This window comes from Aulonocara sp. 'chitande type north' Nkhata Bay, linkage group LG15 (genome assembly GCF_057382095.1).
Source record: "Aulonocara sp. 'chitande type north' Nkhata Bay isolate Kocher_YH1m ecotype deep benthic linkage group LG15, A_spYH_male_GT1.1, whole genome shotgun sequence".
NCBI classification, from domain to species: domain Eukaryota; kingdom Metazoa; phylum Chordata; class Actinopteri; order Cichliformes; family Cichlidae; genus Aulonocara; species Aulonocara sp. 'chitande type north' Nkhata Bay.
The window spans coordinates 22545041-22557752 of NC_141358.1; the positions used below are offsets into that span (position 1 = coordinate 22545041).

General features: G+C 37.0%; 1 protein-coding gene across 1 annotated transcript; it reads right to left on the minus strand.

Annotated features, from left to right (window-relative positions):
• Positions 1–62: 62 nt before the first annotated feature.
• Positions 63–9435, minus strand: smpdl3a (sphingomyelin phosphodiesterase acid like 3A). Its single transcript, XM_086264996.1, has 8 exons — positions 8988–9435; positions 8194–8407; positions 4903–5047; positions 4362–4458; positions 3682–3845; positions 3370–3550; positions 2999–3123; positions 63–1740 (listed from the first exon to the last, which is right to left on the minus strand). The coding sequence occupies exons 1-8, from the start codon at positions 9073–9075 to the stop codon at positions 1426–1428; spliced, it is 1329 nt and encodes a 442-aa protein (XP_086121122.1). The 5' UTR covers positions 9076–9435; the 3' UTR covers positions 63–1425.
• Between the last annotated feature and the right edge of the window lie 3277 nt (positions 9436–12712).

Below are 12712 nucleotides of genomic sequence, written 5' to 3' on the forward strand. Positions count from 1 at the left end.
TTAACTGCAACAGCTAGTACTCTATTAACCTGCCTGTGAAAACAAGGACAATAGAGTCAATGGAACTTTTGAATAAAGGGTTTTATTTAATAGAAAAATAATCATTAAAAGGAAATCAAGATTTTCTCTTACATGTAACAAGACAAGTCATCTGGTGCTATTCCATTCTGAAGCAGCAGCTCAACATGCCATCATTCATGCGCATTTTACCCAGGGTAGATACATTTCTCTTACAGTACATTTTTACTGTACATGTTTTATAATTCGGTGTTCTTTTAAGGGTATTAAATTTAAAGCATGCGTTTCAATAGAAGAATAAACTCCTGGTTTATGCAACATTAAGGAATGGATAATGTGACAGGTTTAGTCTTGTATAGTCAGAATTTGTCAGACAATCAAAAAGTTTAACAAAATAAATTTAAAAAACCCCCAAAAAAACATAATTTTCAAACTTTTAAATCTTATGTTAATCTTGTGATTTTATTAATGAAAGTTGTGACTAAACTGAATGTCTTTAATGTTCCTGTATGGAGCAATTTGTATAGTTTATGCAATTAAAGTTTTTTTTGGTGACCTGGTACACTAACATATACATCAAAACCAGATTTGACTAATCAGTTGTAGCTAATAGAAGAATATAAACGTAAGCCAACAAAAGCTGGATTTACATCTCCATAAGACTACAGCTGAATCTTTTTCCTCATTTACAGCAGAGCTGTCCTTCTTTAGATCTAAAGGATTTCATTTAAATTTTCCTCTGAAATATTTCAAGTATGCATGATTAATCAACACAATAAACTCAAGTGATGGGTGACATTTGGCAGCATTTAATCCAAAGTTTGGCTGTAATCGATTAGTGCAAGGACTACATGGAATAAACTTGCATGATGGAGCTAGGAGCTACAATTAACGTCCTCCACCCTCTCAGAATAAACACACAGACGAGTTTGAGGGTTTTTTTTGTTCTTAGAGACTACAGACATGAGACACCAGCAATTCAGTATCATCATTATGTATGAATGACTGTATTTTCTGTATTGTCAGTCATTTATCTACTATCACCTTTTGGTCCTGACCCCATCTGCATATGTTTGCAGATTTATACAATTAAATAGGTGAAAAAAATATCCCTAAAAAAAAGTTATCCCTGCATTTCTTTAGGGAAATATATAAATATATGTTAAGCAGCATAGGCATTATATGGTGCTTCCCTTTTTCTGACTTCATTCATCTAGTTTGCAAAATGTAATACTTCAGAATATTATTATCAAAATTCAATATTGATAAATCATTTAAAATATGCTATACTATGACTTTAATCAGTGCACTGAATTTCCCCTTCTTTTTTTTTTAAATATAATATGTCTGAAATCATAAAAACACTGAAGTCTTATTGGCTCCTGAGAAAAATCACTCAAAGGCCCTTCATGTGGATGTCCGTTCATCTCCCGTTACACATCTGGAGTAGGACAGCTGGTCCAGAAAGAGCACAGAACACACCTGGCTGACCTTACATATTCCATCACAGATGATGCTGTCGTTGTAGCTGACCATGAAGTGGTTAAAATACTTATCAAAGCTTTTTGTCTGCGGCAGCATAAAACTCAGGCCCAGCTGGAGTAAACTTTGCGGCTGCAGGTCAGTCAGTCCAAAAGCCTCAGTCATGATATATTCAAGCGTCCAGTCTGATCTTTGTTTCTCATTGGCTTCCGTCAGATTCAAATAGTACTGCCAGATATCCTTCAGAGAGAAAGAGAAAGGCACCAAAAAAGGGAGCGAAAGAGAAGAAAGAAAAAAGTCTTTGAGTCTTTTTGAATGCCACAAACAGTTTTTTGTGTGCTGATTGACACCGTGATAAATCATTAAGAAGGACTTCGGCTTCTGTTTTTGAGCAATGAGATAAAAGTTAGAGTAGGTGTTGGAGCGCGGGACTTTTGTAGTTTGACCTAAATTTGTCATCTGCTTTCCAGCTTGAACAGTTTTCAGCTTTCTTTTGCATTCCTACACTCTTTCCTTTTAAGTTTTTATGCTTTAATTGTGAAACTCCCCGGGATTTCACTGGTCCCCAAAATAGCAAGTCCTTTTCCCAACTGTACCACTGATCTGTCCAACCTGTCACAGCCAATCTGTTAGTTTAAGAGATGTATTGCTCATGTAACAAATGATTTTACGATTGTTACCGCTGCCTTTAGGTGTTCAGTTGATGGTTTCCAGAATATCAGATGGACATTTTTGTTTTTTGCCTTTAATGGTTTACACCAGGGGTGTCGAACTCCAGGCCTCGAGGGCCGGTGTCCCGCAGGTTTTAGATATCACCATGTTTCAACACACCTGAATCAAATTATTAGTTCATTAACAGGCTTCTGGAGAACTTCAAGACATGTTGAGGTGATAATTTAGCCATTTAAATCAGCTGTGTTGGATCAAGGATACATCTAAAACATGCAGGACACCGGCCCTCGAGGCCTGGAGTTCGACACCTGTGGTTTACACTGTGACTTTTTTTAATTATATGAATGGGAAATGTTATTGCTACAATATGCAGTGACAGAATACTTTGTTTTTTCTGACTGCTGACGGCCTTTTCCTGTTCTTTGTTTTAAAACCTCCAAACGTCTTTGCACATTTATTTAATGACTAGAACGCCAATAAAAAAAAATCTAAGGTCCAAGATGAACCTTGGTTGGTCTGCAAATAATGTATATTTATTGAATATATATCAGCAGCATTTCTGGCAGTTAAACTGATGGTGGCCCAACCCTTCTATAAGTTTTACCACATCCATCATTACTAAACATCACTAAACCACACTTTCATGGGTGACTAACTGCCATGATTTTGTAATAATGTGCACAACAATCTTTTATCACATAAAGATGTTTGCATACGTCTTTGCTCGTTTTATATTTAAACCATTTTAAAAACCAAGGCATTTGCTTAATCTGAACAATAATAAGATATTGAGTTATGAGCAGATAGTAGGACCAGAGCTCCTTACCAGCATAGTGTAATCCTTGTTGTTGTACAAGTACATGCGGAAAGATGGGTTATTGGAGTAGAGCTCCGCAAGATTTTTGATCGGTGTAACAGCCGGTGACACAAATAGAGAATTCACAGGTTGACCTACAGAAAAAGAGAAAAGAGAAAAACAAAATAAGAACATTTCGGTGATTCCTTTCCTTAATTAAGGAAGTTAGCAGATTGTCTGTCTTTTCACGTTTTATCTAGAGAGGAAGTTTGCTTGCTCACAACTGGTTTGCGATACATTTTTAAAAATGACAAGTGCTTAAAAACAAAAAGGTGATACCGCACTTGGAAGAAACATATTAAACTCCATTATTAAAGAAACTGATTGATATTTTCTCACACCTTGTTTGTCCAGCAGCACCATGATGCTGTCTCTGTGAGTGTGTCCATAGAAATGTCCTGCAATCACATGACTGTACTTCCTAAAGATGGTGACCAGCCTCTCGTTATAGTTCTCTCTTATAGCTGTGATGTTTCTGGCAAAGGGCAGGAACCCGACTGGCACATGGCCTATGATGTACACCTACAGAGAAAAGTAAGGCATATTTAACCACAGATATATTTAACCATCCGGCATCTTTCATATAGATCAATATGATGATCACTATGGTGATTAATATGACAAAAAAATGTTTGCAGTAGAAACTTGTAAACCTTTTCGCGATTCTCAGCAGCTTTCTCCAAAGTTTTTTCCAGCCACTCAAACTGCCCCGCAGGGTCTGTCATGTTCTGTGTGACATTATTGGGACTATAGTAAAGGATCGTATTGAGACTAACAACCCGCAAACCAGGCTTAGCAAGCTGTGAATAGAAACCACCTGCAAAAACAGAACAAGGAACAAAATGAAGGCTACACCTAACGTCATGCCACACACTTAGCTTTTGAAAAACATGCTTTATGCATGGCTTTATTCCAGTTTTACAGAATCAACTGCACATGCTCACTGCACAGATTGTTTCACAAATCAAACAAAGGTTTGCTTGAGAGAAGTCCACTACATTCACATTTTCTGAGCAATTACCCAAAAAAGCTTGACTGATTCATCATCAAACCTTTACATACACCGTGTTGCACTTTACATTAACTTCCTGAATTGCAACACTTGCTGGATCAAAGGGTATTCATCAGCACATGCCAAAGGTCAGTGGTTTTCTAACTTCCTCATTTCTTCATGTGGGAACTTTACAGTTCTCAGAAGTTTGGGCTGATATATACCCTGTACCTACCCATTTAGAAGTCAGGCTACATTAAATGTACAGCAGTAAGAGTTGAAGCTTTAAAATGCAGAGAAAAGTTTTGAATTTGTTGGTCTGACATGTGGTGACTGATGTACCTTGTGAGAGTGTTAGCAGAGCGTCATCATGCAGCCAGAGTTTCCAGAACTGGGCAGCAGCTTTGTAGATGGCATTAGTGGAGGTTGGCATCTGGTCCTAAGAACAATGATGAGCAATGATACATTGTTATTCCAAAAGTAGGTTATTAAAAATGTGAAATGCAACCTGACATCTCACATATAAGTCAGCTGGTATCACCCACTGTTATTACTGGGGCTATATGCATGTAATTCTTGTACCACAGTGTTTCTGTTAAATTAAATGGAGCCTTATTGTAAAATAAACCCTTGAAAACTGAAAATACTGATGGATGTTACCCAACCACATAAATGAGTTAAAGCATGCTCATAGTCGGTATAAGAAAACTTCCCTCATTTACTTCTGCAAAAAAAATGGGAGCATAAACTAAAATGCTTCATACAGCAACTCATTTTATCCCCAGAACCTGATGCATCAGACGAACATTAGTGGAGCAAAAATCATCACTGCTCTCCGTGTAAAGCTTGAGATACTGCTTGCTGTCTACTTGTATAAAGTCACCTGAGGCCAGTAGTCATGATTTCCAACTGCAGGGTAGACTGTCAGGTTGGGGAAGTGCTGTCTGATGGTCTGGGTCATGTTACTGATGACCTGGATGACTATGTCTGTAGAGAGCTCATCTGGAGGGACGTGAGGTGGGCTGTCACTGAAAGGGGAAAATAAAATCCAGTTATTTCACTTTATTTGCAGTGAAATGCAGACAAAGTAAAATAAGACATCTAGACACATGGTGATCCCAACATTTGGTTGCTTAAATTATCTGAATGAATGGTGATCAACCTTTGCTTTTTAACTTTTTTTAAAATGCTACTTAAAAAAAATACAGAGCAACTGAATGATCAGTCATGATAGCAGAATATTTAAAATGAGATAAGGTCATTGATTTCCTACTGATTTAGTCTTAATCTACTGTCTACTGACGTTATCTATTTCTAATCGTACAGTTTTCCTGACAGCAGTGACAAAACTATGATATTAGAACTCCTCAAAAAGGAAAAATTAAGGTGGAGAAAACAATTCAGTATTTGTCTGTTATTAAAAAACAACATGGCTTGTGTTGTTTTGGCTTATTACAATAAAATGCTTCAGTAATGAAGATTAAAATGTGAGAACAGTAACTGCAGTGAGTTAAAGTCACTGGGAGCAGCTCAGTCATCATTTCTTCAGCAGAAATCTGGAAAACCCACCAACTTCCTAACAGGACTAAATTCCCTCTACATAACATTGGAATATGTTCCAAGCATGCTTGGCTTGTCCAATATTGCAAACATGTTGTAAATTCCTCTGTACAATGGATTCCCCATTAAGTGAAATGGCAAACTAGTGCTGCAAAGCCCAATAACAACAGCATAAAGCACAAATCTGCTTGCACAGTAACTTAATCCTCCACCCCAGGGAGTCTTTTTAAGTTTTAAGTGCCAAGCCGTTCTCTTAAGCACGTTTAATAAGCCTATGAATTCCTGGCTTAGCTGATTAGCTGCAGATTATTAAAAAGGTGCATGAGTGCAATTCTGCTGACACTGACGCTTACAACTACGCTTACTTATCCTGTGTCACTATCGCAGTGTAGTGAACATTGGTTCACTCTAATTATTTTAACCTCTTATAAAGCATGCAGAGCTCCCTTTAATGCTACTTTTCACAGTGAGTAGATAACTTCTGCTCATCTCTCAGACCTGGAGCTTCAGTGCTTGACTGGGATTGCATGATTTTATTCAGTACTATTTCAGTAGGCACTCTGAAATAATTGCACTTATTTATTTATTCATGAGAAAATAAAATTGTAAGATTCAGCATTTTAGCTCAAGTGACAATCAAACTTCATTAAACATCTATTAAAAAGTAATTGCCATGTTTCTGTTTTCACACCCGGAAACGCTCCAATACCTTTTTTTTTTTTTTTTTTTTTTTTGCTCCAATATACCTGAATTAAAACAATTCTGCAAAGCGGGGAGGGCCAAAATTCCTCCTCTGTGATGTGAAAGGCTTATTGCCACTTATGACAAACATCTGACTGCAGTTCTTGCAGTAAAGGCATAACCAGTTATTAGGTCATCTTTGTTTCCCTTAATTAATGAAATCATCATTTAAAAAACTGCATTTTGTGTTTACTCAGGTTATTTGTGTCTAATGTGACAAATGCGCCAAAAATAAAATCAGGAAGAGGGCAAACACTTTTCACAGCACTCTATTCTGATCACGTGATGGATGAGGCCCATGTGGTGCTCACAAAAAAACCCACAAAAGGAAAACAAATTGTGGGTTTTTCTAATGAGATGTGAGCCAGATAACATCTCAGGAAGTGATACTTTTCCTGTTGAGTCGCATGAAGGCATCTATGGTTGGTGTATTTCTTACAGAAAAACTTTTGACAATGGAAATTCTGAACTAATCACAAACATAATGATGTCACCTCTTTAACTCTCCAAACCACTACTAGGTACTGGTGACAAGTCAAAGAAGATTAAAAAAATAAACTTAAACATTAAAATCTCTATTAATTCTGATGGTGTACAACTTAGCATGATGTGACTTTAGAGAAAAAAAAGGACAAACAGATCTCGGCAGAATGTTTATCAAACTTAGCCTCGAACACCTGTAGCAAGGTAGTTCTTGCTACAGGTTCATGTAACTGATATGAACAACCGATATGATTTTAATGATATCAATACTATTATCAATCCTATTTAATAGTTCTGATTCGTTTTAACTAATTTCTATATATATTTGGGACAGGAAAATCCCTGAGCATGGCTGAGTTGTGCAAAAGGGTTTACTGTCACAAATTTGTCACTGTTTTGCAATGTGTCATAAAAACATCTCAGGTTTGAGGAACAGGACTGATAATCGACTGTGTTGACTGGAACTAGTGGTTAAACTGGAAATGGTTCCTGTAGCCTCGAGCTCCTAACTATATAAGAGGTGAAGACTAACTTACTGTTAAGAACATGTAGTTCTAACATGACACCACCACCACTTTTTGTTGGGGTTTCCAAAGCTGTGGCTTTAAAAGAGATTGTTCACAAGCGGAGTGTTTTAAATGTATAATTACATGAAACTCAGTATCTGCGAGCACGCTGCAAACTGAATATATCAAGGTTGATACACTGGGTGATTTTGATGAATAAACAGACTGCAGTAACGCTCTAAAATTCACATTTTACAATTATAGAAAGATTTCTATATAAATATGATCAAATATATTTTTCCCTGAGTCTGAGTTTCCATAAAGAGAGTACTGTTGTCTTCATACTCTTAGATACTCTGAACTAAACTTACGGTAATGTTAAGTAGTAAAATGTTATAATCAGTCTTAATTTTATGTGTCAAGAACAGCTGAAGCTAAAAATGTCTTTAGTTTTGCAACTATTTGAAAATGAATCAAGATATGGGATGAACTGAAATCTTGAATTGGTAATGGCACTATATACACGAGCTGTTACAACATCTGAGAAAGAAAATATGGGCCATATAAAATTGTGATCTACCTCGAACGTCTCTTTTTTTACTATTACTAATATAACAGTAAAAAAATTCTTCTAACAAACATCCTCAATCTTTTAGCCCAAAAAGTACAGATCACATACTTTCACACAGAAGTACATGACTGCTGCTGCACTGTAGGATGGGGATGTGAAACCAATCCAAAAACACTTCTATGGTTTCTATAATCTGTAAATCACAAGTCTGAAAAAAAAGAATCTGTGTTAACCCACAATTTGCATGAAGGCAACACAGCAAAGCCTTTTAAAGCTAAAATAAAGACTCTCTCTCCCTCATCAGAGTACCAACCCAGTCCAAATGATGAAGTCCTCTGGCTGTGTGAGCGATGCCATGTTAGTGAAGGCGGACTCAATGAGGCGGAAAGGTGAGTCGCACAGGAAGTCTCCATACAGGCCGGGATTGGTGGCAGGAACTCCTTTGGAGGAATAACAAACCTTCTTGGGGTCTGGGGTCAGGTGGTAGGAGGGGTCCAGGTGGAGGTCTGTGATGTGCCAAAACCTCCCTGGACAGATGAAGTGATTGTGAATGACAAAAACAGAAATTAGAATGGAACCAAATTAAAAATCTGTTTGATTTTTAAAGTTATTTTATTTTATTATGAAAATGTAAATGCAAAAAATAATTTAAACCACTTGATTTAATTGAGAAGAATAATAAGCCCATCCAATACTAGAATTACAGACTAGCATTTCTTTCCCTGTCAGCGTCAGTGACTATTTTATTTTGATTTGTGAGCTCAATGTATCTGAGGTCATAGTTACAAGGCTTATATATACTGTATATTAACTTAATAGCAGTCTTCAATTGTAAAGTTTTCACCAAATATATATAATATATAACTTTAACTGCAAATATTCACCCTAAAATCAAACCCACCATGTCTTGTGTCTAAATGAAAGATAAGAAAATTCCCACCTTTATATTTCATGTTTTCTATTTTGTTGCATGAATTCTATCAGAGAGAAAAAAGCTGCGCGTTGCACAGTTCAGAGGACTATAAGTTTTTGAGTCCCTGGAGAGTAACACAAGATATAAATAGTGCAAAGTCGCTAACGGTGGAGGTTTTCGGGGCTCTCGCTCACCTGTGCTCGCCAGGTAACGTCTTCCAGTCGGTGCCGCAGTAAGCGGAGCCGCGCTGTAACACAGCAGCAGAAAACACAAACGCAACATCTTCAGAGCGTTAAAACCGACGGCACCGGGAAACACATAGCTTATATACACAAGCTAGCTGTCAGATGTTACTGCCCCTATCCCGAAGTAAACAGGAAGCAAAGCGACTGAATGGTCACGTGACTTCCGTGTTTTAAGACGCAGGGGAAGGAACTTATGAAAATGAAAGTCAAGTTCCTGGAGGATTTGTGCTTGTATAGTTATGTAAGTACATTTACTCAGGGGCGAATCTAGAGAAATTTTCTTAGGGTGGCATGAGGGTGGCAAAGACATCAAATGGGGTGGCAAAATCAAAGCCTTTTTTTTTTCAAACACCTATGCAGGTGGTTACATGTGGTTAAAATAATTCAAATGCAGTAAGTATACACGTTTTTCATATAAATATAGTCTATAACTTAATTATTGTCTGTAGCTCACATAATTATACACTTTAGTTAGTTTTTGTTAGAAAAAAATCATTGTTACATGCTTAAATTACACAAAATGTCAGAAATCTGCACTGTCTTGAACAAAAATTGAAACCTAATTTTTCATGATTTGTTGGATTAACCCTCTGAGGTCTGAAATACAACCGGCCACTTTTGACTCCTTTTGAGTTTACGTTTGTATTTCACCCTCAAATTGTTTCATTTTATTTTTCCCCCTTGCCTTGTTTGGTATCATTCTTTTCAGCTCAACTGAATTTAGTTGTTTTGTTTTTTCACTGACATACTGCATTAGTATTACTGATCACACAGAGAACTTAAAATCCTAGTAGTATTTTTTTTACTGTAAAAAAAAACACAGACATGTTGAGTCAATTTTTATAACTTGAAATGCAAATATAAATTGTACATTTTGTAAACATATACAACTATTTATCTAAAAATGCAGCCAATACACCTGCCGTTTTTTCCCATTTTGTACAACCATTTAAAAACATTACTAAAACTAAAGTGAGAGAACAATCAGGTGTTGCAATAAGATGCCCCACAAATGATGTGTGCCAGTAAAAAAAAAAGTTTGTTCACCAAAAGACAGAGGAGAACAGCACAGGGATAAACCTACAGGCCTGACAGCAGGAGGTGTATCACTCCGCTGGTTTTCTACTTAGTGACAGTGTTTACATTGCAAATGTGCCTTTGTGACATTCATTAGTGCCCTCAGTGACACACAAAACAAAACAACGACTACACAACAGAACAACTACACAAGACAACACAACACACTAAGTATACACTCCACACTAAATGTCACAAATCTCCCACATCTAAAAACTCTCTCTCTCTCTCTCTCTCTCTCTCACTCGCTTGCTCTGTCTTGCTGCCGTTACCGTCACTCCTAAAACTTTTCCCTCTTCCTAAACAACCAAATCCCACGTGTTGACTTTTTTTTAATTGGTCGACATGGTACATTTTTCCACCGATAGGAAAGAGGTGGCTTTTTTTCCTTTCTTTACTGTTTTCGCGCTGTCCTTACAAAAGGCTTAAAACACACACACACACACAAATGTGACGCCAGTATTTAGAAAAAAGCATGGCTTATATATATTATCATAACTCTGGATTTACTGGCCTGTAATTAAAATTTAAAAACTTTGAAGTCCGAACTTTCAATGTGGGCTGAAATAGAGACTCAGAGTGGCTGCAGCTTGTTGCTATGTCAGCTTAAAATAGTCATGTGATTTAGAGGTGCAGCGTGTTGGTGGACCACAGAGGGTTCAGAAAACTCACCTTCATTCCATTTCCAGAGTGTAACATCCACCCACGTGTGTAAAATCCAAAATTCCCATGGTGTTGTTCAAAATGTGCTCTGGCACAATCATAAGCATCGCTTGCTACTGAAAACAAGAAAAAATCCGGTGCTGCTATGGGCTGAACCATTTGTTAATGGTGGTGGTGGTGGGGGGATACTATGCAATATATTCAGTTTTAGCATTTATATTCACTGTTGACTGTAACTACGCTCATACTGTTAATGCTATCTTATTTTAATAAACAACACTGTCATATGCAAAACTGGGGTGGCACTTGGGGTGGCAAGGGATCATTTTAGGGTGGCACTTGCCACCCTTCTAGATCCGCCCCTGCATTTTCTAAAAAGATGAAGAGCGTATAAAATATTAAATATTTGGGCTAATTATACAAAAACTCATAAAACTGACCTTGCAACAATAGCTAAAGTAATATCTATAATAGCCTGTCTAACCCCTGCAGGATGTAGACTAATTCTTTTTTTATGGTTCGTATAGCCTGAATCTAGAGAACAGTGCATCTAATTAGATTTTCCAATGCAATTTTCTTATTTTATGATGTGATTTTGCTGCTTTGGCCTTATTTAACGAGTTAGATTCTTCTAGTATTAATCACTATCGACTTCCTTTTTCTACTATTTGTTCATTTATTGATTTCCATTATGCTGTCTATTAATAAACTACATGTGTAATATAGGAATGTCAAAGCTTATAGGCAGCAGAGAAGAAAATGAAAGATTAAATAGAGAGGGTGTGTGTGTGTGTGGGGGGGGGGGGGGGGGTATAAAATAGGAGAGAGTATATAATAGAAATATAATAGAAGGATTGAGCACGTGTACAAATAAAAAGTGCATTGAATCGCAAACTGCTGCACCAGTACTAGAATAAATAAGACTAGGAGGTAGAGGACTATCTGTAGAAGAAAAAAGCCAACAACTGGCCCAGTAAGGACCCTTATCCCCCACACTCAACTACAGGGTGGGGAAAAGTAGGTTTGGGGTCCACAATGACAACACTTTGGAACATCACCTTACCCAAAGCCAGGACCCACTGTCCCCACCACGAAGGGCTGTCTAAAGCATACACATGACTACCAATTTTTAGGGCCCATCTGCACATTGTATGCAGACACCAGTATTCTACTCAGTCAACAACAGACGCAGAAAAAATGGGCAAGACAAATTGGTCTGAGTTAGATTCAAGTCCTATTTGATGTTAGAGCCACGTACAAACATATAATATGAAAGGTCATCAAACAGCTATTTTTTTAGAATAATTAAAACCCCACTTGTCTCTGCATGTTTGCAGTGATGCCTTTCATCTATAAAGTATAATCTGTACTATCAAGCTTTTTCTTTTTTTCTGACCTGTAGCTACTTTAAATCATTCAAACAATTCACTGAATCTGTGTAATTGAATAAACATTAACCTCACATAATTAATATAAATAAATAAAATCTAGTTATACTTGTATGATTTACTCCCAGCATTGTGAGTTACAGGATATGGCTTTTTTGGATTTAAAGGTCAGTTATTCCAAAGTAACCACACAGCACTTCTTCACATTTCCCCTAAGTGATATCTGTTTTGCATACTTTTTTTTGTCTCTATCAAGTCCCATCAGGGATGTATCTATGAATAATCTCTAACTGTGGCTGCGTTTCCTGCTGAAGGTACAGTTTGCTTTCAGACGTTATTTCCTGATGCACCAGGTGGGGTTTAATCACAGTCGTAAACCGATCTAATACATTATGATAGAAATACTGATTTCTTTCATAGAAATGCTTTTACCACTAGAATTAGCTCTCTCTCTCTCTCTCTCTCTCTCTTTGCTCTGCATAGAGATGTTCCTGTGAACAGATTAAACAGAGACTATTTCTTTATTTTAAAGTATTTCAGTGAACA